Source organism: Saccopteryx bilineata, chromosome 1, assembly GCF_036850765.1.
Source record: "Saccopteryx bilineata isolate mSacBil1 chromosome 1, mSacBil1_pri_phased_curated, whole genome shotgun sequence".
Taxonomy (NCBI): Eukaryota; Metazoa; Chordata; class Mammalia; order Chiroptera; family Emballonuridae; genus Saccopteryx; species Saccopteryx bilineata.
This window is the reverse complement of record NC_089490.1, coordinates 395,175,180-395,200,430: the sequence shown is the minus strand read 5'-3', so window position 1 is coordinate 395,200,430 and position 25,251 is coordinate 395,175,180. Positions and strand designations below refer to the sequence as shown.

The 25,251-nt window shown below is 59.3% G+C and overlaps 1 protein-coding gene across 9 annotated transcripts in view; it reads left to right on the top strand.

The window, feature by feature from the left end:
• Nucleotides 1–23,140, top strand: part of SYT7 (synaptotagmin 7) — a 62,122-nt gene extending 38,982 nt beyond the window's left edge. For 6 of the 9 annotated variants that reach the window (XM_066251675.1, XM_066251672.1, XM_066251674.1 and 3 more), the window contains 6 exons: nucleotides 8,138–8,273; nucleotides 12,346–12,616; nucleotides 15,680–15,849; nucleotides 16,860–16,974; nucleotides 17,491–17,690; nucleotides 20,142–23,140. In XM_066251675.1, coding sequence (XP_066107772.1) covers nucleotides 8,138–8,273; nucleotides 12,346–12,616; nucleotides 15,680–15,849; nucleotides 16,860–16,974; nucleotides 17,491–17,690; nucleotides 20,142–20,246 — 997 coding nt within the window. In that variant the 3' untranslated portion in view covers nucleotides 20,247–23,140. Of the gene's footprint in view, nucleotides 1–3,142; nucleotides 3,266–8,137; nucleotides 8,274–12,345; nucleotides 12,617–15,679; nucleotides 15,850–16,859; nucleotides 16,975–17,490; nucleotides 17,691–20,141 lie in introns of all 9 variants that reach the window. The other 3 variants (XM_066251667.1, XM_066251668.1, XM_066251669.1) reach the window with 1 other exon arrangement.
• The last annotated feature ends 2,111 nt before the right edge of the window (nucleotides 23,141–25,251 follow it).

Genomic DNA, 25,251 nt, shown 5'->3' with positions numbered 1-25,251 from the left:
GGACCTCTTTCCTCCCCTCCTCCCAAAGTGGTCTCCTTCCCCTCCATCTCCCAGGCGCTGCCTCCTCCCCTCCAGTTTACTTCTTCCCTGTAACTCCACTCGGCTTCCCTTCCTGTCCAGCACCTCCTCCCTCCCCCTCACTTCCCAGTCCCTGGTCCCTGCGGTGGGCTCTGTCCTCTGCCTCTCCACCTTCTCTAGCCTCCTGTAATGACCCACCCCCTGAGGACAGACTCCGGATGTTCCTCCCAAAGCTTTAGAGAACGTTCTTTCCAAATCAGAGCCTTCTTTCCAGTGTCCAGCTCTGAAAAGTAACAACCTACTATCATTGGTATCTAACCTTAGCAGTTCCCCCAGCCACATGCCCACCCCCCACCCCACCCACTCAGGGCACCCTCTCCCAGCACCCCTCTGGGCACCTGTGCTCACTCTCAGAGCCTAGGGCAGATCTGGGCTTCCACCCCTGCTATCACCACCTTCCTGGGCCTAACATGACCTTCCTTCTGGGCTCTGGGGATTATTCACCTCCCAGGTCTTTCCTGGGAGCACTTTTCATGAGCAGGAGACAAGCACAACAGGCCTGGGAGAAGAGAAAGGGAGGAGGAAGGGGAAGGCCAAGCTCAAGGCCCCACCCAGCTCATAGGCAAGAAGTGGGGATTCTGAAGGCAAGCAGGTCCCTCAGGGCATTCTGCCCCTCCGGCCAGACCCCAGACTTCCAGGGCAGACAGAAGTGCTGTTCCTGGCAGAGGCACCCACCAGAAGAGGCTCCGCCATGTCAGCTGCCCGCATGTGTGCAAGCGGCCTGTGGCCCCAGCCCGGTGGTGGACGTGCTTCCTGTGACTCCGCCCGGCCGCTCTGGGCCGTGCGCCCGCTGGGGCTCTCTCCCACCTAAGGACCCTTGGGAATCCCGCTGAACACCTGCGTGAGACAAGAGGCCCAGCCCAGCCTGCTGGTTTGCAGGTTGCGGTCTGTGTTGAGACACGCTGTGACACTGGCATGGATTCGAAGACTCAAGGGAATTGTGTTTTTATGGCTTGAACAGAACTGAAACCAGCCACGCCCCAGCAGCTAGCCCCTCCCAGCAGGGGGCGCCAGTTCTGTAAAGAATGGGTTGTATATATTTTCGTTTCTGCCGGACACATGTAGTCTTGATCACATTTTAAAATGTACAAACCATTCCTGGTTTGTGAGCTGTACAAACAGGCCACCAGCTGTAGTTTGCCGACCCCTGCCCCTGCCTTACAGTTTCTGAGGCCCTTCACTGGCCCAAACGCTGGTGGGCAAGGTAAGTGGTCAGGATGAGAGGGCTAGAGAGGGCCAGCTCCCCAAGATCCCACCCCCTCCCACAGAGGGAGGCCTTCCTCCTGCTGAATGGGTGAGACTGCCCAACACTACCAGCTCGCCCCCCAACTCCCCCCTCAAGCCCCCCATTCTCGCCCTTGCGGCCTGGCCTGCAGTCCAGAGAGAATGGCAGATCGAGGATTTGTGCAGAGGAGCCGTTTTGTTGTTAACGAGCAAAGGGAATATCTGAAAAATGCATTAGCCAGGGAAAAACATGTTGTTTTCACTGGGTTCGCCTTCCCCCAGCTCAACCAGCTCCCAAGCAGCCAAACGGAATGTTACCAATTCTAAAACAGTACCAGTGGGCCGGGAACAAAGGAAATGAGGGTGTGTCCGCAAGGCGTGAGTGTCAGTCTGGAGTGGTCACGTCCAGGTCAGAGACACGGAGACAGAGAAGGCCGTGTGACCACGTAGCCAGCTCCCATTTTCGGACTCTGTGCCCCACCCTCCCTCCGGGGGCCGTTTCTCACCTGCTGGAGTGCCCTTGCTGGGGCCCAGCCAGAGCCAGCTGTTTCTCCCGGGTGGCGGTGGAAGGGGTGGACTTCCTGACCCAGGATCCCGCCCTCCTCCGGAACATTCTGCCGGCTAATCATCTTTCCATGAGAGCTTCCTGAGCTGCGTTCATGCCTGCCCCATCGGAGAACCCCCTCCCTTGGTGGATGAGACGCCCAGCACTGCGTGAGCTCCACAGAGCACCCAGAAGACGCCTGCACACTCCGCGGGCCACTTCCTCCCTGGAAATGGCGGGCGGCCCCGCAGGAGCTCAGTGGTCCTCTGAGAATGCGCCAGACCAGGGGAGCTCCACCCTGACGTCGGGCTCCAGGCTGCTGCCCACGTGTCAGCCCCAAGAGGTTCTTGCTTCCTCCCTGTCTGCTCACGGGGCTCTGCCCGGACCGTCCAGCGTTCTCCAGACTCGTCCCTGCAGACAGAGGCTCCCACGAGCCCTGCCTGGACCTCTCTGGGCTTGCCAAGTTCCTGCACTTTCTCAAGCTCCGTCTTTGCTTTTCGGTGCCTTCTGGACGGCCTCTCCAGGGAATGGCCTTGGCTGGCACTCCCTGGATCTCCAGGAAGGGCCCACAGGAGAAGGTCCACAATGGCCGATATACCATGTCCAGAAGGGGCTTCTATTTCTCTCTGATGGGCTATGTGTCTGGGGACCCAGGAGAGGAAGACCTCTCTCCTAAGACCCCTCCTGGCATCAAGCACGCCTCGCTGACCATGACCAAGACCTGTCCTAACAAGGGACTTCCATCAGCACAGGATACAGTGCCCACCGACCTCAAACTCTCTAAGAGCCTCCCAGCTGGAGCCAATCTGCCCTCACAGTCCTGAAGCAAGAGGGCAGCAGCGCTCCTCCCTCCCCTCCTAGGGGCCCAAAGGGTCAGCCCTAGCGCCGGGCCTTGGTTCAGTTGGAGGTGAATTAGCCTCTGGAAGTCTGCCATGTTCAGGGCTCCACTTCCCTTGGCCTTCGTCCAGTGTCCCCTCGGGAAGCCCCAGTCACACGCCGTCGCAGTAGGCCTCTGCCCCCCCTTCTTCAGAGAATCTTGCTCTGGCCCCCTGGCGAGCTGAGTCTCAGACCGTGGTCACCTCCCCCCACTGCCCGCCCCTGCCTCCCCCTGCCTGCACCCTACTCGACAACTGTTGACAGTGCTAAGTGTGGTTTCTCTCCTGCAGGGCCAGTTTCTTACGCTTGTTTCTTCTCTTTTTGTCTCTGTCTCTGTCTCTGTCTCCTCCCCCGCCCTGCCCCGCCCCCCCACGGGGCCTCCTCCTCTCCCCCGGCTGGTGGGCCGCCCACCCCGGGCAGGGAAGGCCGGATGGTGGTGCTATCCTTGGTCTTAGGGCTTTCGGAACAGGATGACTTTGCCAATATCCCTGACCTGCAAAACCCAGGAACCCAGCAGAACCAGAACGCTCAGGGGGACAAGAGGTACGAGCTCAGGCGAGGGCCCGCGACGGCGGCAGAGGAGGAGGCGTGGAGAGGCTGCCCGCCTCAACCAGCCAGGCTGCTGGACGGGCGGCGGTGCCTTCAGAGGACGCTGGAGCGGGAGGACTGCCCCCTCCCCAGTCGGTGCCCTCCCACGTGGCCACCCTGGTGGTGTCCCTCGGGTCTGAGGCCAGTGCGGCCGTCCTGGGACCATTCTGGATCAAGCCTGCTGCCCGGGCATGCCTGCCCTCGCCCGGAGCAAGCCAGCCTTTCTGCCCCATCCTCCTGCTTGGCTCTCCCTGCTGCCCCCTCATCTTTCATCTCTGCCCCGACCCAGAAATCCCGGTTTCTCCGGTGGTTGGTGGTGGGAGGGATGTTAGGGAAGGGGCGCCAGCCCGTTCTCCCTCATCCCTGCCACCTCAACCCCCCTCTGGCCTGGAGGTCCTGCTGGGGTGATGCTCCACTGCAGAGGTGGGACTGGCTACTCCGCTGGTGGGGAGGGTCTGGGGCAAGGGAGAGGCCTGGTGACCAGAAAGAACCAGAAAGGCAGCCCCTGAGCCAGAGGTACCAAGTGGAGGGAACAGGGTGAGGGACCGAGAGTGACCTGTCCCTGGGAGCCCTGCTGCCGGCCCTCAGGGAGTAGCCCGTGTGGCCATAGCACGGGCTGAACAGAGGGCGGGGCACGGAACTGCCCACAACCTCAGCCATCAGGATCTCAGGGAAGCGTCTCCTGATGCCCCGTGTCCGGGAGGACGTGGAGCACTCTCCTGGGGAAGAGGACGGGGTTCCCAGGGCTCTGGCAGCATCACAAAGGCGGGGTGACCCTGTGCCAGGTCTGGCCGCCTCCTCTCACCTGGCCTTAGGCTGGGACGGCCTCAGACCTGTACTCATGGGAGGAGGGCTTATCACTTGGGTCAGGTCTGACTTCTGATCAGACCAAAGCCCAACACTACAGGAGAGCACGTGTCCGGCAGCCAGGCTGCCACCTAGCTGTGCTTCAACCTTGGGCATGGCACACCCCTCCTGGGCCTCTGTTTCCTTGTCTGTCAAATGAGGGATTGGACAGCATCCCTTCCAGCTCGGACATGCTAAGCTCCTAATGAACAAACAATCCCTCGGGCTGGGGCATTTGTCAGATCCTGTCAGCTGGTCAGGGACCCTGATGCTTGCTCATTAAGAGGCCCTTCGGCACAGGAAGGGACTGTCCCAAGCTGCTGCCAAGGGCCGGTGGGTTAGGAAAGGACGGCCACGCTCGACAGCTGACCTGCCTGCCCCTCCGGAGGCTTCTGGAGACCAGGCCCCTCCGGTATTCCAGTCCAAGCGGGCAAAGCTGGAAGTCCCCCCAGAGTGGGAGGGGACGCAGGGCCAGTTCTTCCCCTTGGTGACACAGATGATGTCACACCCTGAGCCCAAGTCCACGGGTGCAGGAGGAACAGAGCCTGCCCCCTCCAACTCACCTGGTGCTACGGGTGGGCGTCCCGGCTTCCTGGCTGGGGCTACGGGCCAAGCCGAAGGTCAGGGGCTGCAGGTGCGGGGCCAGAGACCTCGGGAAGCCCGCTCAGTACCCGCGCCCCTTACCTGGTGAGGTGGGAAGCGTAGGGGGCGGAGGCAGGCTGGAAACGAGATTTCACATCGCTCATGTGGGGATTGGCTGGCTCCATTTTCACCAACAGCCTATTTTTACCTCTTTGCCGCTCAGGTCTCACTCCATATTTTCATACACCCCTTCCTTCTGATCATCACATCAGCCCACCCCTGCCCTCCTGGGAAAGCCGGGTGGGGAGGTGGAGGCCACGGGCCCTCGCCGCAACCCGGCCAGAATTTCCAAGTGAACCCTCGCCATTCCCACCCGCTCACACCCACCCCATCCTGCACACTCATCGCTCATGGTCTCTGGGGTGTTTACAAGGGTGTCCAGAGCCTAGCACTTCCTTCCCAGCATTCTCCCCCCCCAAGCTTGGCACTGGCACCCCGCCCTGGGCACCACGCCCCTTAGGGCTCCACGACCCTCTGGGCTCCTGGCTCCTTGGACCTTGGCATGGTAGGCTTAGGTCATCTGTCCCTTCTTCTTTAGTGTCTGCCTCCAGACCTGGTGCCCCATTTTCCACCCAGCTGACCCCTTGGCCAGATGTCTCCAGGGGTAACAGTAGGAACTCGGCTGTGGTTGGGGAGGACACGCAGCCCCCAGAGTTTGTTAGTGCCAGGCTCCTGGAAGACAAGAGGATCCTGGGAAGAGGAGTGGCCACTCCAAGTCCCGAGACACATAGGGGTGGTCGCTGCCCCTACTGGGATTCTTGGTGGCTGGGAAGCCCCTGATCCAGGACCCCCAGCCCCTGGGCCTCAGCACAACGCGCTCAAGAACTTCAGAGTGCTCTCGAGCCGGGAGGGAGGGAGGGGTGGGGAGGCCGAGGCTGCCCCTGGCTCCCAGGCCCTGCATCTCGCCTTCCCCATCTGCCCTGCACCCATACCCTACTCATGCTCTCGGCCACCCCTTTCACCACTGCTTCTTGGGATCCAAATGGTTTCCACCATGGCCCCGCCCGCACCTGCGTGGGGCACGGGACAGGGCCAGGACCTGGCCAACCCCATCGCTCTCCTTGCCCCAAAGCCACCATGTTTCTGCTGTCACGGTGTGTGTCCCCGCCTCCTCTCGGCCTCTCCTCTTGGCCGCCTCGCTCCTCGCCTCGCTCCTCTTTGTCCCCTTGTGCATCCTGCAGCCTTCACTCGTCTCCAACTAACCTTTCTTGGCCTCTCTCTCTCTTCCCCCCTCTCCTTCCTCCCATCTGCTCCTCACAGGGATGCCCCTGGGCCGGTGCCGGGCCCCTCCGCCTCTCCCTCTGCCTCTCCCTGCACTTGTCTGTCTCTCTCTGTTCTTTAACCTCCAGTAGCTTCCGTGGCACTGACCATCTTTTCCCAGGCTGCTTTGCAGCTGTGCTGATGCTGTGGTGTGGCCAAAATAACTCTGACTTTCTCATACCTTCAGCCGTCAATCTCTGCTCTCTCCTCCTCTCCCCCTCTATTTTTAACCTGACTTTACCTCTCCAGCTATTTCAGTCTCCTCTTCCTCCCTGTGCTTGCCTGCGTGAGCACGTGTCCGCGCGTGTGTTCGTGTGCGCGCCCGTGCATCTGTGTCCGTGTGCGTGCGTGCTCTGCTGTGGCCGCGCCTCTGGGAGGGGCGCCCTTGTGTCCCCAGGTGGGGTGGGGGTAGTTTTATGCTGTCTGGGCAAGGCCGAGTTCTCATGGCAGGTGTGTCGTGTGTCTGATTCTCAGGTGTCTGTCCCTGAGCCTGCTCCCTGCTTTTTTCTGTTTCAGTTCGTCCCAATTCACCAGCACACCTTGGCATGCCTGGGTCTCCCCAAATGTGTTTCCTCTCGGGACCAGAGTGTGTACATCCCTGTATGTGTGTCATCTTGCTGCTCTGGTCAACCTGCCTGTCGCCTGTGCTCTTCTCTCCCCATTTCCCTGGGTGTCTGTTGGGCTTATGTGCACGTGTGTGTGTGTGTGTGTGTGTGTGTGTGTGTGTGTGTGTGAGAGAGAGAGAGAGAGAGAGAGTGTGTGTGTGTGTGTGTGTGAGAGAGAGAGAGAGAGAGAGAGAGTGTGTGTGTGTGTGTGTGTGTGTGAGAGAGAGAGAGTGTGTGTGTGTGCGTGCGCACACCCTGCTGTTGGATCCTGGTGTCTCCCCTCCAAGACCTGGCATATTCCACGCATGTCGTCTGTGCCTGTCGTGGCCAGTTGTGTGCTGGTGGCTGGTCCATACCGAGGGCCATGGCTTGTGTCCAGCCTGTGTGGTCTCCACGTCTGGCTCTGGTGCTCTCTCAGCGGTTCTGTTGCAGCCTGTCCCGAGCCCCATGCTGCCAGTCTCCCCGTCTCCTCCATGCTGCCTGCCCCTACCGCCTCCTCATGGGATGTTCCAGCCTGGTCCCCGGACAGGCTCAGTCCCCGTCCAGAGCTCCAGCTAGACGGAGCCTGGGCTCTCCACTGAGCTGCTGGGCCAGAGAGCCTGGCTCCTTGGAAACAGCATGGAGTTGGGGCGCAGACAGGGCCTCTTGTGGAACGGTCAGGTCGGGGCTTCTTGGTGGTACCCCATCTATCTCTGACGCTGGGGGAGCCTTCTCAAAAGTGCAGTCCTCAGAGTGGGGGAAGGGCGGGGACTGGAGACCTAAGGGGTGACAACTTGCCCTATCCAATAGGTGGCTATTTAAATGAGTTTAAGTCAAACAAAATTAAGATTTAAGTTCTCAGCCACACTGGCCACGTGTCAAATGCTCAGTAGCCACACATAGACAGTGCAGATATAGAACACTTCTGTCATCATAGAAAGTTCTATGGACAGAGCTGTGTGGACATTGGTCCTGACCTCACCTAGTCAGCCTCATGTCTGAAGGGCACCTGTGTTCTCTCTGAGCCCGAACAAACGCAGGTGGGGCGGCCGGGAGATTGAGCACTCTGGGTGTGTTTGCAGAGGGTAATGATGCGGAGAGACGACCTGGACACGCCACCGGGGAGCCTCCCCTCCCAAGCTAGGGCGACCGGGGTGCGGGGGCCTCTGAGGAGGGAGGCATGCTCAGAGACCACCATGCAGGCAGTGACCGGAGAGGGGGAAGTTTTCTGGGGAACAGGTAGAGTGGGAGTATTCCCCCCCCCAAAAAAAACCCCAGCACCCACAGAGGCAGTCAAGGCAGATCCACACTGGAGCGGTGCGGGGAAGAGAACCAGACCTCCCCGTGAACGAGCTCATGGTTGCTACTGGCCTGCGGGAGGTTTCAGAAAAGGTCCTGATGCCGCCCAGGTGCACGGTGCCCCGCCCAGGCGCACGGCGCCCCGCCCAGCCCCACCCACCTTCGACCATGCTCATTTGGACCCCGCTGCCCCCAGGTTGCCTACAGGAGGGAAGGTGGTGAACACGGCTCCGGTGCCCAGCCAGACGCCTCACGATGAGTCGGACCGTCGGACAGAGCCACGCTCCTCCGTCTCGGACCTCGTCAACTCCCTCACCAGCGAGATGCTTATGGTGAGACGGACGGGAGGCCCAGTGCGCACGCAGGAGCTGGGCTAGGTGACCCGGGGAGGGGGGAGGGCACATGTGGAAATTGGTGACAGTGTGGATTCGTCCACTCAGGCAGGGAAACCAGCACAGTGATGAGCTCTCTCATCAAAACAGGCTCTTGTGCCTCAGTTTCCTCATTTGTCAAGCGAGAATAAGAGTGCCTGTCCTCCTCCAGTCTCTCCGGTTTGAATAGGGGCCTAAGGAAACCCATTCGTGGGAGATATTGTTATGGTCCTAGAAGGAAAGGCTAGTGGACAGAGGACTTGCGACCGAAGGTGTCTCCCCTTTCTCTGGGTGGCATCCCACTGAGTAGAGGTCTGAGGCAGAGTCCCCATCCACCACCCCCTGTGGAGCAGGTCTGCATCCCAGAGACCGTCCCCAACTCCCACTGCTGGGGGGCCAGCTGAGGTCCAAAGAGAACAGGAGAGCCCTGGTCCTGATCCCTATGAGGGGACTGCTGTGCCAGGGTACTCCTGTCCACCCCCCACCCCACCAGGACCCCAGCCCTGTGGTTCTGCGGAATTTTTCACCAAGGCAGAGGCTGTGGCTTCACATAGCACCCCCTGGTGGCAGCGTTGGCAAGTCACAGCCATTTGCCCCACCTACGCTTCCCAAAGAACAGAGGTGGCCTGGCAGGAGCCAGTACAAGCTTTGGCAGCTCAGAAGCCCCAGGAAGGTTTCCGGAGGGTATGAGGATGGGAGCCCACTGCCAGCTGTGTTCCTACTGGACATGACCTGGGACACAGTGCTTCCCTCCCTGGACTAGGTCCCCTCCTCCCTCCCTCCTGTGGAGAGAAGGAAGGTGCTTGGGCTCTCAGGCCCTCGCCAGGGCTGACATCATTCAATTCAGAATTCCAGTGCCACCTTCCCTGAGTCCTCTAGGCTCTGCCCTCGGCCACTGAGGGTTTGGGTTGGCTCTAACCATTCATCCCCACTGCCCCACTCTAGCCCAGCCTGGGGATCTGGTTAAAATGCGGATTAGAGCGTCAGATTTTCCCTGTTCCTGATCTGGCCTCCCTTGGGCCTCACCACCTTTCCCTTTGCCCCGCCCGGTGGCCCCCCACCACCCCCACGCCTGTCCTCCCCCACCCATGTAGATGGCCCGGCCATCATCTCTGGACAGGCCATCGCCACCATCCGTCCTGTCTCCCTGTACAGTCTCTTAATTGGTTCCAGCTTCCCAGTAGCCAGGTTCCCAGAAGGGACAGCCCTTTCCCGGTCCGTTTTCTGGCCCCTGCTGCTCCCAGGGAGGGCAGACAGCAGCAGGCAGAGGGAGGAAGTGCAGGCCTCAGTGCCCCGCACAGGCTCAGCAGACCCTCGGAGCAGGGTGGGCAGGCTCTAATTGCCCAGCCCAGGGCCAAAGGCAGGTCATTAGTATCAACAGTGAGGATGAGGATGAGCAGGGGAGAAGTAAGCCACTGTTTGATCCTGGGGCCCCAGACTGTCAGAAGCTGGGGTCAGGGGAGGGAGGGAGACACCCATAGCTGGCCAGAGGAAGGACCAGAGAGGAGGCAGGGCCACACCCCCACCGGAGTCACCCGCCCTGGTACTGCCCAGACGCTTTCTGATGCTTCAGTTTGAGCAGGGGCTCAAGCAGCATCACCCCACCACCACCACCGGGGGTGTGGTGGGGGTGGCCAGCCCAGTTACTATAGAAACAACTCCTGGAGCTGTCCCAGCTGGTTAATTAGGGCTCAAGGCTGTGGTTCTGAAAGGCTGGGAGCAGGCACAAAAGCAGGCTTGCTTCCATGGTGAAGGCCACTTGCTACACACACACACACACACACACACACACACACGACCACCTTATTTAGGAGTCAAGAGCCAAATGACCAGAGGGACCTCAGGTGGGGCTGGGGCCACCTGGACTCATTACCAGGGACTCCACTTCAACTTTTGGAGAAACAGGAAGGGGCAAGAGGTCTTTGCAGGCCCCAGGGCAGCAGTGGCAGGGGCCAGATTGCAGAGCAGGACTGTGGAAGGGCCCTAAACCCGTTTAACCTCCCCAGGAACCCTGCAGGCTTGGTCTCACAGTCCCATTCTGCAGATGCAGAAACAGGTTCAAAGGGAGAGGGAAGGAGCACCAGGGGAAAACTGGATCTGGGTAGAGAAGCCACACTCAGGGGACCTGGGGTGGAGCTTGCAAGGCTGTGTGGATGCAGCAGGTGGGCAGGGACTGGAGGGAGCCCGGTCCACTGTGAGGAGAAGCAGGGGAGGCAGCTCCGCCCCCCGTCTGGCTGCAGGCAGGATAAGGGTGTGGCTGGTGAGGCCCAGACACGGACCTGAGTGTGAAAGTGAGGGCCACGGGGAGGGGTGCTCACGGTGGCACTCACCTGGGTTTGAGCTTCCACTCACCACCTAGTCACAGGTGACCTGATGCAAGTTACTAATTCATCTGTGCCTCAGACCAAACGGGAACACAGCCGTGCCTGCCTCCTCGGGACGTTGCAGGAGAATGAGGGCCAAGCACCCTGCATAGGGCAGGGCCATGCGCCTGGCGATTACTGTATTCATGTGACTTGGGTGCTTCTCGCCTGGGCAGATGAGTCCTCGCTGGCCTGGGGGGAAATCTCAACATTGCTTGGGATGTGGGCCTGCTGTGGTGGAAAGAGCGGGCTTTCAAGACAGAGAGGGTTCGTATTGCTGTGCAATCTTGGGCGTGTGACTTAACCTCTCTGGGCCAGTCTCCTCCACTAGAGTGGTGATAACTGCCTTGCCCGCTGTTGTCAGGAATCGGTAAGAAGGTGATGTAAGAGTCTTCTGCCATGGTAGGTGCACCCTATACGTGTTCTTATCGCCTAGTGTACTTAGTATTTCAGAGCTTGGGGCCACTTCTCCCGGAGGACAGAGGGCCACAGAGAGGGCTCCTATGGGAGAAGTAGGGAGAGAAAACAGGGACCAGCAGTTTCATCTTAAACGTGGTATCCCGAGCCCAGCCCTGGCTCTCATCCAGTCACCTGAGGAGCTTTTAGTACGGGGATGCTTGAGCCACAGGGACCCCCTGTGTTTGGGGGTGGGGCATGAGGGTGGGACCTAGGTGGCTAGGAGTGGGCAATAGTCTGAAACCAACCCATATATTCCCAATAAACAGCCACAGCTGGGAAGACTTGGCTGGAAGACCCTCCCCCAAGTACTTCCCGTTTCAGCGTCAGCCTGGGCACGGGACACCCAGGCCGCCCTCCACGCCTCTGTCAGTTGCTGGGTCGGCCCACGTGCCACCCCTAGAGATGGGGACTGAACCGGGCAGGGGTAGTCCTCCCTTCCAGTGGTCCTCAGCCCGGTGTGTAGTACCGTCGTCTGAGACCCCTTTGGAACCTCTGCTGCCCAGCCTCCAGGTCCTCCCAAGCCCATCACCTCAGGCTCCCAGGGCCCCGGGCCTGGGATCTGTGTTTTTAGTGTCCTTGTCTCACACAAATAGTCGTTGCTCCTGAAAACTCGCCTCTCTCATTTTGTAAATCACATCATCCTCAGAACTCCAGAAAGTCACTTTCCAAAGGAAAATCACGGTGTGCTCTTTTGAGATGTGAATAATCTCCCTTGTCTGATGGGAAGCCCAGGTTTTTATGTTGATGTGTTTCACAAAGTACACAGAAATTCTCCACGGGGCTGTGGGAGGCTGGGAGGCTGGAGGAGGGAGCCCAGGACCAGGGCGAGCCAGCACAGCGGTGACCAGGGGAGGCGAGGGCAGCTGGTGGGGGAGCAGAGAGAGCAGCAGACCCGGGGCGTCCAGGGGAGGCGGGGGTGGGGTGCACACGGCCCTGGAGTCCAGGAGGCAGGCTGTCCCGGCTCTGCTCTCCCTCCCTTCCTGTGTGACTGCCCCAGGCTCTGGGCCTCTGTCTGGTCATTCTCACCTGGGTGTTGAAGGTGGGGCGGCCCCACCAGCTCCACCTGGTGACCAGAGGGAGGGCGCAGCTCTCCGACGCGGGACTGGCCGCAGGCACAGAGCGACCTGTAACCTCGCCGGGCTGCAGGGGGGCTTTGGGGAAGCGGAACCCTGGCCGACCCCCAACCCCACTGGCCTCTGCCCCGCCCCCAGCTCTCCCCAGGCTCCGAGGAGGACGAGGCCCACGAGGGCTGCAGCCGAGAGAACCTGGGCCGGATCCAGTTCAGTGTCGGCTACAACTTCCAGGAGTCCACGCTCACTGTGAAGATCATGAAGGCTCAGGAGCTGCCGGCCAAGGACTTCAGCGGCACCAGCGACCCCTTTGTCAAGATCTACCTGCTGCCGGACAAGAAGCACAAGCTGGAGACCAAGGTGAAGAGGAAGAACCTGAACCCCCACTGGAACGAGACCTTCCTCTTTGAAGGTGAGGCCGGTGCCGCCCGCCCAGAGCCTCTGTCCCCTCCACAGTCACCCCACCCAGCCACGCGCCTGCTTGTACACATGTGACCACAGGCACGCTCAGACACGCACTCACACATTCACACACAAGTGCACGTGCATGCGCCCACACAGCACGCGTCTTACCCAGCTAACCTGCTGCAGTTTGTGTCTAGCTGGGATTAGGCTACAGCGCCGAGTAGGGCCCGCATCATGGCCAGAGGCCGAGGAGGGAAGCGGGGCCGCCACTGGGCCTTCAGCCCCAACGCAAAACTCACCCTGAGGAGGGCAGGAGGCAGGGAGGTGCCCACTGGACCCAGAGGTGGAGCATCTGGAGTGACCGCGTGTAGTGGCCAGGCTTCCTGAGTTTGAATCCCAGCTCTCCCACCTGCTAGCTGTGGGCCTGAGGCAGGCTCCTGAGCCTCTCTGTGCCTTGGTTTGAAATCAGTAACCCAGCAGAGAGTAAAAGCACTTACAACAGTGCCCCTGGACGCACAGGAACTGTGGCTCGGAGCCATGCCCCTGGCAGGGCAGATGTCCTTCCTCTGTCCTACAGGCCCTCTTTATCTCTTGTCTCTGAGGACGCAAGGTAACCAGGAAGCTGGTGTGTGATTAGAGAGTGATTTCAGTGCCAGGTCCTTTGGGTGCCCGGACCTGACTTAGAGAAGCCATAACCCTTTCCCCACAGCCTCTTCGACCAGTGAGAACACACCCCGGTGGCCTGGCTGCCCAGAACCTGCCGTGTGCTCCCTAGGGACTCTCTCCCATCTGTGTCCCAGCCATCTGGCACCCCACCACTTCCGCAAAGTGGCAGCCAGCTCACCCATAAGTAAATCGAGGATGAGCTAATGGGTGTGTCTATTTCTGGACCCTCTTCCTCACCTGGTCAGCATGAGGGTCGGTTTAGAAATGGTACAACCAGCAAGAGGCTCAGCTGCCTGGAAGTGTGTGGAGCCAGTTAGGGGGCCAAGGGTTATAGGCAGAGCCTCAATCCACCGGCCCTCTAGCATTAGTGAAGAACTAGGCACTTTCCTGGGCACCAGGGGTGCAGTACAGAATTATGACCCTCAAGACACTTCTGTTATAGAGGGCATAGATGTGAAAATAATTAAGCCATGCACTGCATGACAGATGCTGCAGGAACCTGGTATGAGCTCCCCTTGGTGGTGTTGAAGAACATTTCCGAGAAGAAGGGCCATTCGAGATGGGTTGTGATGGATGAATAGGAGTTTGCCAAATAGAAGACTGCTTCCTCTGATGTTGGAGGTCAGGTGTAAGGACTTCTTGGAACCTACAGCATTTCCAGAACACTTGTCATGCATTTCACCTAAATAGATGCCAAGGGTCACCTGGGCAAGGTCCATGGGGTACTCCAAAATGAACCAAAACAGATTTAGCCCCCCTCAATATGAGAGGCTCCAGAGGAATTCAGAGGCTGGAGGTTCAAGGAACATAGGATTTCATCTCCTAGTGCACCTGTTCCTGTCCCAGGCTTCTCTGTGCTTCTAGCCTCTCTGGCTGAAGGCTCTAGAATCCTCCTGGGATCTTCATCTTCTCCATGAGTCAGGCTAAGGTGTGTGTCCTCTCTCCTTCCTGCTCACACCCTGGCTCGGGATCCGATCCCCTCAGTCCTCCCCGCTGCTCTGAGCCCCCTACATCTCCCAGGTCCGCCCCTCCTCGGACTAAGCCTCCACGGTCCAGTGACGGCAGCTTCAGACCTTCCCCTGGCTTCCTGGTACCTGTCCATCCCGTCCATCCGAGCTCCCCGCCCCCCAGTTCCCTCCGGCCTCCGCCCTGCCTCTGCCCTGGCAGCCCCATTGGGCCATCTCACCGGCGCTTGTTCACTTGTTCAGTTATTGATTCACTTAACAAATATTTATCGAGTGCCTACTACGTGCCAGAAACTGTGTTAGGCGCCAGGATCCGGTGATTGAGGATGGAAATGCCTTCCTGGAAATCTTAGCCTTCCTGGTGAGAGAGACAGACAGATAGATCTCTGTCACAGCCTGTGATCCGGGCTGCGAGAGGAAAGTGCTGAGTGTAGGACCGGAGAGATGACCCCATCTGGGAGGTCAGGAGAGAAGGTGGAGACTCGGAGGGGCAGCGTGGTGGGTGGGGCCTGCTCGGGCTGCCTTGGCAGGAAGGGCCGGGCCGGTCATTGAGTGAAGAGTGGTCACGACACCAGCAGGGAGAGGACAGCGGGCCAAGCTGTGGAAGGATTTGAAGCCAAGACAGGGCGCACGACTTTTATTCTAAGTGCACTGGGAGCCACTGAAAGGCTTTGAGCGAGAGTATTATGATGTGATTGCTATTTTTAAAGCCTGCTCTGGCCGCTGTGGTGAGAGTGGACTGTGGAGAAAGGGAGCGAATGGGGAGGGCGGCGTGGAGACTCTTGTGACTGTCTAGGCACAGGGCGCCGGTGGGGCGGCTGAGGGAGGGCACGGTGGAGAGGGACAGCTGTGGGTGGAGGAAGGGTGGAAGGATGGGCTGGTGCACTGGAAGCAGGCACGGGGTATATGCAGAGTCCTAGGACAAGCATCCTCTCCGCCTTCTGTGCCTCTGGCATTTCCCTCTGCCGGGTCCTCTTGGTCTTCCTTTGTGGCAGCTGCCACCATCTCAGGCGGGGCCGCTTGCCCAGACTTGCCTCAGGGTGACCGACAGTGGCAGGGCTGCCCGCAGAGCAGGAGGACCACAGCCTGGTCACCAAGACGGATACAGCATGAATGAGTAAATGAATGAATGGCCCCAGGTCTGCTCTGTATTAGCTGCAGGACTCGGGGCAAGTGATTTAAGCCACCTGAACCTCAGTCTCCTCATCTGTAAAAGGGACAAGAAGCCATCCACCTCGGAGAATTGTCGCTGGAAACAAATGAAACAATGACAGTTCTTGCTATGTTGTCAGGAAGGTCTGAATGGGGTTGTGGCCTGCTGTACCTAGGTGGGGTGGCAGCAAGAAGTGACAAGACCATCTCTGCTCCTCACCGGCCTTCCTGCCCAGGCCCCGTGTGGCCCATCTGTCCCACTCTTCCCCTGTGCTCTCTGTCCCCAGGTTTCCCCTACGAGAAAGTGGTGCAGAGGGTCCTCTACCTCCAGGTCCTGGACTATGACCGCTTCAGCCGCAACGACCCCATTGGGGAGGTGTCCATCCCTCTCAACAAGGTGGACCTGACCCAGATGCAGACCTTCTGGAAGGATCTGAAGCCATGCAGCGATGGGAGTGTAAGGCCGCAGTTGCGGGCCCCTGGCTGGGGGCTGTTGGGTCAGGAGAGCTGTGGGGAGCGGGTGCAGCTGGGCTTCGATGGGACGTGGGCACAGGGGCGCTCAGCTGAGCTGTGATAAAAAAAATTCTGGTGTTGTGTTCAGGGAGGGGCGACATGGGGCCAGCACACAGACCTGCCAGGGGGGGAGACCAAGCGTGACCTGTATGGTAGACAGGTCAGGGTGGAGAGGGCTAGGGGCCAGGAGGCCGGCCAGGGAGCCCAATCACCATTTCCTCCCCCTGGTCCCCACAGCCCTCTCTCTCACTCTCCCTTTGAGGGGAGCCGCGCCCCAGCCTCGCCCCTCCCCTCGCCCCTCCCAGGGGAGCCGCGCCCCTGCCTCGCCCCTCCCAGGGGGGCCGCACCCCAGCCTCGCCCCTCCCCTCACCCCTCCCAGGGGAGCCGCGCCCCAGCCTCGCCCCTCCCCTCGCCCCTCCCAGGGGAGCCGCGCCCCGGCCTCGCCCCTCCCCTCGCCCCTCCCAGGGGAGCCGCGCCCCGGCCTCGCCCCTCCCAGGGGAGCCGTGCCCAGCCTCGCCCCTCCCCTCGCCCCTCCCAGGGGAGCCGCGCCCCGGCCTCGCCCCTCCCCTCGCCCCTCCCAGGGGAGCCGCGCCCCGGCCTCGCCCCTCCCCTCGCCCCTCCCAGGGGAGCCGCGCCCCGGCCTCGCCCCTCCCCTCGCCCCTCCCAGGGGAGCCGTGCCCAGCCTCGCCCCTCCCCTCGCCCCTCCCAGGGGAGCCGCGCCCCAGCCTCGCCCCTCCCCTCGCCCCTCCCAGGGGAGCCGCGCCCCGGCCTCGCCCCTCCCCTCGCCCCTCCCAGGGGAGCCGCGCCCCTGCCTCGCCCCTCCCAGGGGAGCCGCGCCCCGGCCTCGCCCCTCCCCTCGCCCCTCCCAGGGGAGCCGCGCCCAGCCTCGCCCCTTCCCTTACCCCTCCCAGGGGAGTAGCGCCCCAGCCTCACCCCTCTCCTTGTCCCTCCTAGGGGAGCCGAGGGGAGCTACTCTTGTCTCTCTGCTACAACCCCTCTGCCAACTCCATCATTGTCAACATCATCAAAGCCCGCAACCTCAAAGCCATGGACATCGGGGGCACATCAGGTTTGGGGGCTTCTTGAGGGAGGGCAGATGGGCCGCGGAGGTTCTGGGAACATAGGGGTCATGCTGGGTGTGGACAGTGCTATTCACATCACCCCTGACTCCCACACCCCACCCCCAGTCTCAGCTCCTCAACGCTAGAGCTGCGGGCGGCCCCTGTGGGGCAGTGCCTGGGCTGGCCTCTTAGACCCTGTCCTTCCCAGAATCATGAAGAAGGGGACACTGTATTAGGGAGGCCCTTCTTCTGGCCCCAGCTCCAGCACTGCTGTCTGTGACCTCGGGAGAGACCCGGCCTCTGCGGGACTCGGTTTCCTCACTCGTGTTCAGGGAGGGCAATAGTGGTGGTGAAAGTCCCTTCCAGCTCCCCCATCTGCTGATCCCCCTCCTGCCTGGGGCTTCCCTGACCCTCTGCAGAAAGCACACAGCCTCACCTGCGCCAGCCTCCCCCCACCCCGGGGGAGAAGGGCGTCCTGGAAAGCCGCCCCCTGCCCCGCTGACTCTTCCGCATCTCGTCCCCAGACCCCTACGTGAAGGTGTGGCTGATGTACAAGGACAAGAGGGTGGAGAAGAAGAAGACGGTGACGATGAAGAGGAACCTGAACCCCATCTTCAACGAGTCCTTTGCCTTCGATATCCCCACGGAGAAGCTGAGGGAGACGACCATCATCATCACTGTCATGGACAAGGACAAGCTCAGCCGCAACGACGTCATTGGCAAGGTAGGGGTGAGGCGGGTGGAGCGGCCACCAGCGGGCGCCTGGCAAGGGTCTGTCCGTCCACGAAGCAAGAGGGGCAGTGGGCAGGCACAGGGCTGGACAGCGGGAGAGAGAGGCTCCGCCCCTTCCCTTCTCTGGATCTTCGAAAATGAGGGGATTGGACGGGATTCTCCCAAAGTGTCAGCCTGCGGGTCATTCAGCTGAGGACAGACTGCTGGAAAGAGAGGGGGGGAAAGAAAGTGGGAGGAAGACTTGCCCAGGGTCCCCCAAAAGACGTTCAGCGTAAGGACTGCATAGCAGGGTCGTCCAGGGTCCCATCTGCAAAGGGCGAGCTGTGTGGGGCAGTCAGATTCCAATAACCTGGTTTCACTTCCTACCTCATGTCCCGCTAAACGGCTGTGTGACCTTGGGCAGGTCTCTGAGCTTCAGCTCTCTCGTTTGTAAAATGGAGCTACTAATGCTGACCCTACAGCACTTCACAGGGTGGGGTAAAAATGGCCTGACATATGTACATGTTCTTGTAAAACATCATTTATTAGCCGAGAGAGCCATGCCTAGCCTTGAGTTTTTCCAGATTTTGCTTCTATGACATATACCCGTCCATTTTTCTACTCTGAAACATCTGTTCCTGTGTCTCCTTATGATTTTTATGAAAAGACTATGGGCTTGGAAGTTAGACTGCCGCGTCCAGGTCCCAGCCCTAACCCTTAATAGTCATAACCTTTCTTTTTTTTTTTCTTTTTTTCTTTTTTCTTTTTTTTTTTTACAGAGACAGAGAGAGAGTCAGAGAGAAGGATAGATAGGGACAGACAGATAGGAACAGAGAGAGATGAGAAACATCAATCATCAGTTTTTCGTTGCAACACCTTAGTTATTCATTGATTGCTTTCTCATATGTGCCTTGACCGTGGGGCTACAGCAAACCGAGTAACCCCTTGCTTGAGCCAGTGACCTTGGGCTCAAGCTGGTGAGCTTTTTTTTTTTTTTTTTTTTTTTTTTTTTTTGCTTAAACCAGATGAGCCCGCACTCAACCTAGAGACCTCGGGGTCTCAAACCTGGGTCCTCCGCATCCCAGTTCAATGCTCTATCCACTGCGCCACCACCTGGTCAGGCCGTTATAACCTTTCTGAGCCCCATTTCCCCCCCTTAAAATGAGTAAGACAGCCCCAACCTCAGTGCGCTGGGAGGGTTCAGTAACACAGATGAGATGCTTAGCACAGAACTTAGAACGTGCATATTAGCTACTATTAAGAGAAAAGTTATTTTTGAGACGCCCCTACTAAGGGCATGTGTGTTCATTCAGACATGGAGGTTTGACCCAGGCAGGCAGAGAGGAAGGGTAGGTGCCAGGAGCAAGCCAGCAGAGACAGGGGGTCTCCTGGGGCATTACCCTGTGGGGGAAACAAGAAAGGGCCCCCACAAGGAAGGGGGCCTAGGTGGAGGGGGGTGGGGAACGTAGCCGTTGGCGGGGGCGGGGGAAGTGGCTGCTGCAGGGCGGGGTGCTGGCCTTGCCTGCCGTCCAGCAAGGCCCAGGGGGCACGGTCGGTCACCTGTGGTCACAGGGGAGACAGTTCCCCAGGACTGCGTCACCCACACCACAGCAGGACTGTGTGTTCCGAGCGAGGCTGGGGCCTCTTTGACCTGCTCGGGCCAAGGGCCAAGTAACTGTACCTGCTTCTAAGCTTTTCTGAAACAGCCCTTTGGAGTCTGGAGTTCCCCAGATGCCAGTTAGAGCTGCTTGTGGAACAGTCTTGTGTTCTGTTGACTGAGTGAGGCAGACGGAATTTGTTCTGGCTTCAGCCTGGGTAGCTTAGGTAGCCCTGTGCTCTTAGCCGGCCACCCACCAGCAGGCGAGGGAGCATGTGTGAGCAGCCCCACGAGGCCGTGAACCCCTTGCCCAGGCCGGCAGGATCGGGCTGGGCGTGCAGAACACAGACCTGGTTTAAATCCCTCTGTACCACTTATAAATTCCGGCGAGTCTCTCAACTCTGCACCGAGTTTCTCATCTGTAAAATGGGGATACTATACCTGTCTCCCAGGGCAGGATTGGATGATTTGATGACCTGTGTGTGGAAAGCCCCTAGCTCAGTGCCTGATGTGTAGTAAGTGCCCAGGAGATGGGAGTGGTCATAATTAAGGAGAGATAGTGCCCAACATGTAGGACAGGGAAGAGTATGGAAGCCAACATCCCCACCCCCATCTTCAATCCCCCCCCACTGCAGAACAGGTCTGGAGTCTAGTTCAGAAGGGCCAGGCCTGCCCAGGCTCACAAAGGAAAATAGGTCAGGCTGGCAGGGGAAGGGAGGAGGGGCCTCTGTAAGGTCGGTTGTCACTGCCTGAGGGGGCCCCTTGGTCCCCACGATCCTAAGTGGAGATGGAGTGTTCCCCCCTCGTGGGGACAGAGGACAGTGCCTCCGTTTGCCGCTAACGCTGCCCTCTTCCCTCTCTCCTTAGATCTACCTGTCCTGGAAGAGCGGGCCTGGGGAGGTGAAACACTGGAAAGACATGATTGCCCGCCCCCGGCAGCCTGTGGCCCAGTGGCACCAGCTGAAGGCCTGAGCAGGCCAAAGGCGGCCCCGGGGGTCAAGGGACCGGGTCCCCATCATGCCCTCACCACTTTATGCACAACGCCCGGCCTGGCCCCCTGCCAGGGGTGAGGGGAGGACCCTGACAGCTTGGCCAGAGAAGGGACCCAGAAATCACTCGGGCCCCGTTTCTAGGAAACACCAGCCCCGTCCTCCACCAGTCCAGCTCTGGAGGGGGGGCTCTGGGAGCCATCTTCCTGCTTTGCCCCTTTCCTTCCTGACTTGCTGATACTAAAGAAGTGGGGGAGGCCATGAGAGCCAGATGGGCAGACAGGCAGACCCCTCCAGAGGCCCGCCAGGTGGGCAAGGTCCCCCATTTTCTTTAAGGCAGTGCCTGGAGTGGAGAGAAGCTGCCCCCTCCCCAGCCCCTGGTCTGGGCCCAGGAGAGGGGAGGTCGAGGCGTTTGGCCCCGGCCTGGCCAGGAGAGGCCAGACCCAGGGTGGTTTCAGGTGCCAGCTGGGCCCTGAATGCCAAGGATAGTATATAGCCCCCTCTGGGGTCCTGGAGCCGCAGCCCTGTGTACTTGTGTTGTGTCCACCGTGTTTGTGTGTATGTGTGTGTGTGCGCGCGCGTGTGTGTGTATGCAGTGGGGGGCTCACTCCCTGTCCCCCTGGGGCCAGCAGTGCCGAAGACTGTGCAGAGAGCACAGGGCTTCGTGGAGTGAGGCTGGGCTGGAGGCCCCGGAGAGGGCAGGTCACTGAGCCAGGGGACAGGAGAGGAGAGGAGGTAGAGGGTGAGTGGAGGGTGGGGGGAGAGGGGTAGATGTGAGCTGGGCTGAGAACTGGGCTGCCTCCCGCTGTTCCCCCTCCTGTCTCCCCCCCCCCCTCATTCTCCAGTAGCTCCTTCCCCAGTGATTTTATCTCTTGAACATTGTTTCACGCCCTTTAGGCACCTACTGTGTGTATCACATTCCACCAGGACCCAACTACTCCCTTCCTTCTCAGGGTCCCAAGCACCCACTAGCTTTCTCCCCTGACAGCCTCATCCAGGGACACCCTTATTCGTCCCAGATCTCATATCCCAACCCCGATGGCAATATTCCACATGATTCCCAGCTTCCTTCACCTCCCTCACCCCAGCTTCCTTCACCTCCCTCACCCCAGCGTCCTTCACCTCCCTCATCCCAGCGTCCTTCACCTCCCTCATCCCAGCGTCCTTCACCTCCCTCACCCCAGCGTCCTTCACCTCCCTCATCCCAGCGTCCTTCACCTCCCTCATCTCCCCCTGTCTGTGCAGACACTCCCCCCCACACACGTCCTCCCTCCCCTTTCAGCCTCCATGCTTCAGACCTTCCCTTTCATTTTCATTTCATTCCTGTCTTGATCTCGGATCCTGCATCAGCATCACCTAACCTGCTCCAGGAATGTCTTCTCACCTTCCCCACTGCTCCCGGTCCTTCAGAGCAACTCCTCTGCCCCTCTCAGTTCAGGTCAAGGAAGCAGGGAGAACTCCAGGATTTTGTGAGTTCTGAGGTTGCCCCACACAAAGAAGTGGTCGTTTGTCCGCCTCACTGGCTTCCCCTTGGAGACAGCAGATTTCAGGATGATCCCTGCTTAAGCCTGCTCACCCCCATGCGGGTCTTTGGTATTTGATACAAGACAGCTTGGTGACAGCCTCGAGTCCAGGGGTCCGCGAGCCTGGACCTGACATTGCCAGTACACACCGCCAGATGGCGCCCGGAAACCGCAGTCGGTGACCGCGGTCTCGGACCACAGTTCTACCCCAGATGGGGCTGACACCCCAGGAAAGGACACTCTGGACGAAGTCTCCATTTGCAGAGCATGGCAAAAGCATGGGCATTTGGGAACCATTCACCTTCAGTAGGCTTCCCCTTGAGCTGAGCATTCTGCCCTATGCAGTAGACGGGTCACATATTTGCCCGTATCAAAATTTTCTGACATTGAATCTCACACTCCCGCCCCCACACGCCCCCTTGGATCTGGAGGATATCATACTAAGTAGGTGAATCATTTTGTAGAGTGAGAAGTGCTAATGTGCAGCAAATAGTCACCCCCATTCCTTGTAAATCCAGTTTTCTCTATTGTAACTTTGCTTAAAATGGGAGTCTTCCCCCAACTGCACCGTCCTAATCAAGCCGGCTGGGGACCACCCCCCTGTGGGGACAGAAGGGCAGGGACTCCGAGGCTGTAGGGAAACGAAGAGACTGCGCTGTCTCGAGAGATGGAGGGGATCCCGTACCCCTCCACTCAGTGGGAGGCCAGCGAGTGAGCGAGCCCCGCCCCAGGCCCCCACTACTGCAAAGCCCTCGGGGTATTGCACCAGTTTGCAAGGAGTGAAGCCGGCAACTGCAGCCCATTTTTCGAGCCCCGCCCACGGGGTTCTTAGCCAATCATATGCAGAGAGCATCTATCTCCATGAGGTCTGTACCCAGTCTGACCCCACCCAGGCACATTGGAGGGCGCAGGTGATCTGGGCCTGTAGGCGAACAGGGAATGGGGAAACGAGGGTGGAGGTGGGCACCAGAGCCCTGACGCCATCCCAAGACCTTGGGCAAATCACCCACACTCCCGGGGCCTCAGTTTCTTCATCTGTAAAATGATGGTAATAATACTTCACCTACCTCATAGGGGAGGTTGTGAGGCCGCCGTCAGCTGACCTGGGAGGGCAGGGGGTCAAGGCAGGAGAATTCTGAAGGTGCTACCCGTGAGCAAAGTATTGTTATTGTAACCTGAAAGCAAGGCCCACCTGCCTCTCCCCCCCACAGAGCCTCCAAGGGATAGCCAAGGCCGGCCTGGGCCCATCTGTCTCTTCACTGTGTCCCAGGCCCCTCATGAGCATCATCTGCTGTCTTGTGGGTGCCCTAGACTTAGTCGTCATCTTGTTCAGGTACCCTTTCTTGTGACCATCTCCCCAGGGAACTGCTGTACAAATCCCAGCACCCCAGGACCCCGCGCCTGCCCGCCGGTGCCAGACACCAGGGATACAGCTACAAAAAAAGCCAACCCGGCTGGGGCCCCGGGGATGGGGGTCGGTGGCCGTTGTTTGTATTGTGTTTGAGTCCTTGAGCGCAAGTGTTTTATAAAAACAAAACAAAAACCTACTGTCACAAAAAAAAAAAATTGCAGCGAAGAGACATGAGAAAAACTGAAGAGAAAAAGGAAAAAAAGAACCATACAAAAAACTTTCCACTACACATACCCTCTAAGCCAGCAAGATTTCCTCTTTGCAAATCATATTTTTGTGGGAGTGGGCCCTGCTTTTTGTGGCGAGGCCCGTTCTGATTAATAAAGGATCATGGAAAAGTGGGGCCTTGGCTGTTTCCTCCATGGGGCCCAGCCCTCCCTCACCTCCCAGGGGAAGAGGCAGTGGGGTGAGGGTGATGGGGAGCCTGGGGCCGAGTCTCCCCTCAGCTTGTCACCTTGGAGACATGTCTTCACTGGGGATGAGGCCCTTCCACTCCATCCTCAGCTCTAGACTCTAAACCCACCAGCTGCCCAGAAAGCAGGGATCAGACCTGAAGGCTTGTTGGGAGTAGACGGGGTCTGAGGGTACTCCTGTAGCTCACCCAGTCCAACATTCCCCCCTCCCTCAGTTCCCAGTGGACCCTCACCTCCCTCCAAGGCAAGTCAGACAAGCCAAAGGGGGACGCTCCCCTCTGCACCCCCATCCGAAGTCTCTTGTTGGCCACTGTGGTTTCAGGTCAGTTTCTCCTTCCTGGTCCCTGAGGACCTCCAGCACTATCGGCTGGACCTGTGACTTCTCTGCACCTGTTCTGGGTTTAACCCTTTAAGGTTAGAAAAATCTCTCCGTCTCAAAACAGGCTGTAGCCCTGGGTAATCTATTCCCTTCCTCCCGTCTCAAACCACAGTGCAGCAATAAGCATCCAGCCCTGTTCCCTCCCCGTCCCACACGCCGCCGGGGGAAGCCGCGGCCTGGCAGCTCTCAGGGTACTTCAGAAAGAATGAGTACCCTCTGTTGTCATGTGTCCACCTGCTGGCTCCTGCCACGCTCCAGAGTGAGGGGGCCATCATGCCTCCTGCTCCCAGCATCTGGCTGGCAGCTTCCTCCTCACGCAACACAAAGTACTGCCACCTGGAGCTGCCCACCCTCTCCCTTCCTGCCCCTTCTGTTTCTCAACAACCTGGTGTAAGATTTCCAGTTAAAGGTAGTTATCTCTTTTGTCTTCTGATCTCTGACCCAGAGATTGGAGGGAGCCCGAGGGCCAGGTAAGTAGCCTCAAGTGGGTCCCTTTCAAGAATCTACGATCCAGCTTTCTCTGGGAAAGTGGCTCTGGGAAACGGCCTGAAAGCAGGGACAGCTTGGCCCAGCAGAGGTGACAGCCTCTTGCCGTGGGCTTGGGACCTTCTCCTGGACTTGTTGCCTCATTCTCCTTCGTCAGTTCTCTCTCTGCCTCCATCATCCCACTGAGGTTCGCCCCCTCTCCCCTGCGCCTGGAACCACTGCTCTCTGGGGTTCTCTTTCTCCAGACGTCCTGCCTGGGATCTGCCGCTTGCTGGAAGACCATCCTGGGCCATGTTCTGCTCTCCTTTCTCCCCCCCCAAAAAAAACACCCAGAAGGACAAGGCTCGGACGGCTGAATGCCCCAGCCCATGGCTCCCCTGACCACCTGTACCCTTTGATGACGCCCCACTTCCTGTGTTTGTGTCTGTGTGTATGTACTGCATCTCCTTTAGACTGTGAGCCCCCTCGGCAGGGGTCCCTGTCTGAATACATGTTCCACGCGGCCCACCTGGCTGTGCTAATAAACATCCATCCTCAGAACGAGAGTGCTCAGCTGTCTTAAGGAAGCTTTGGGACGGCCCATGTGGTGGCACTGGAGGCAGGGGCTCCTTCTGGGCAGGGGCCCCAGCTCCCAAGGCCCTGAGGGTGGATAGGGAGAGGGGCACGGCAGTAATAAAGCTAGACAAGGTCCAACCCAGACAAGGTCCAACCCTTCCCGCATCTCTGCTGTTCTGCCCCCCAGGAGGTCTGGCTGCAGGAGGCTCCAGGAGGGAGGA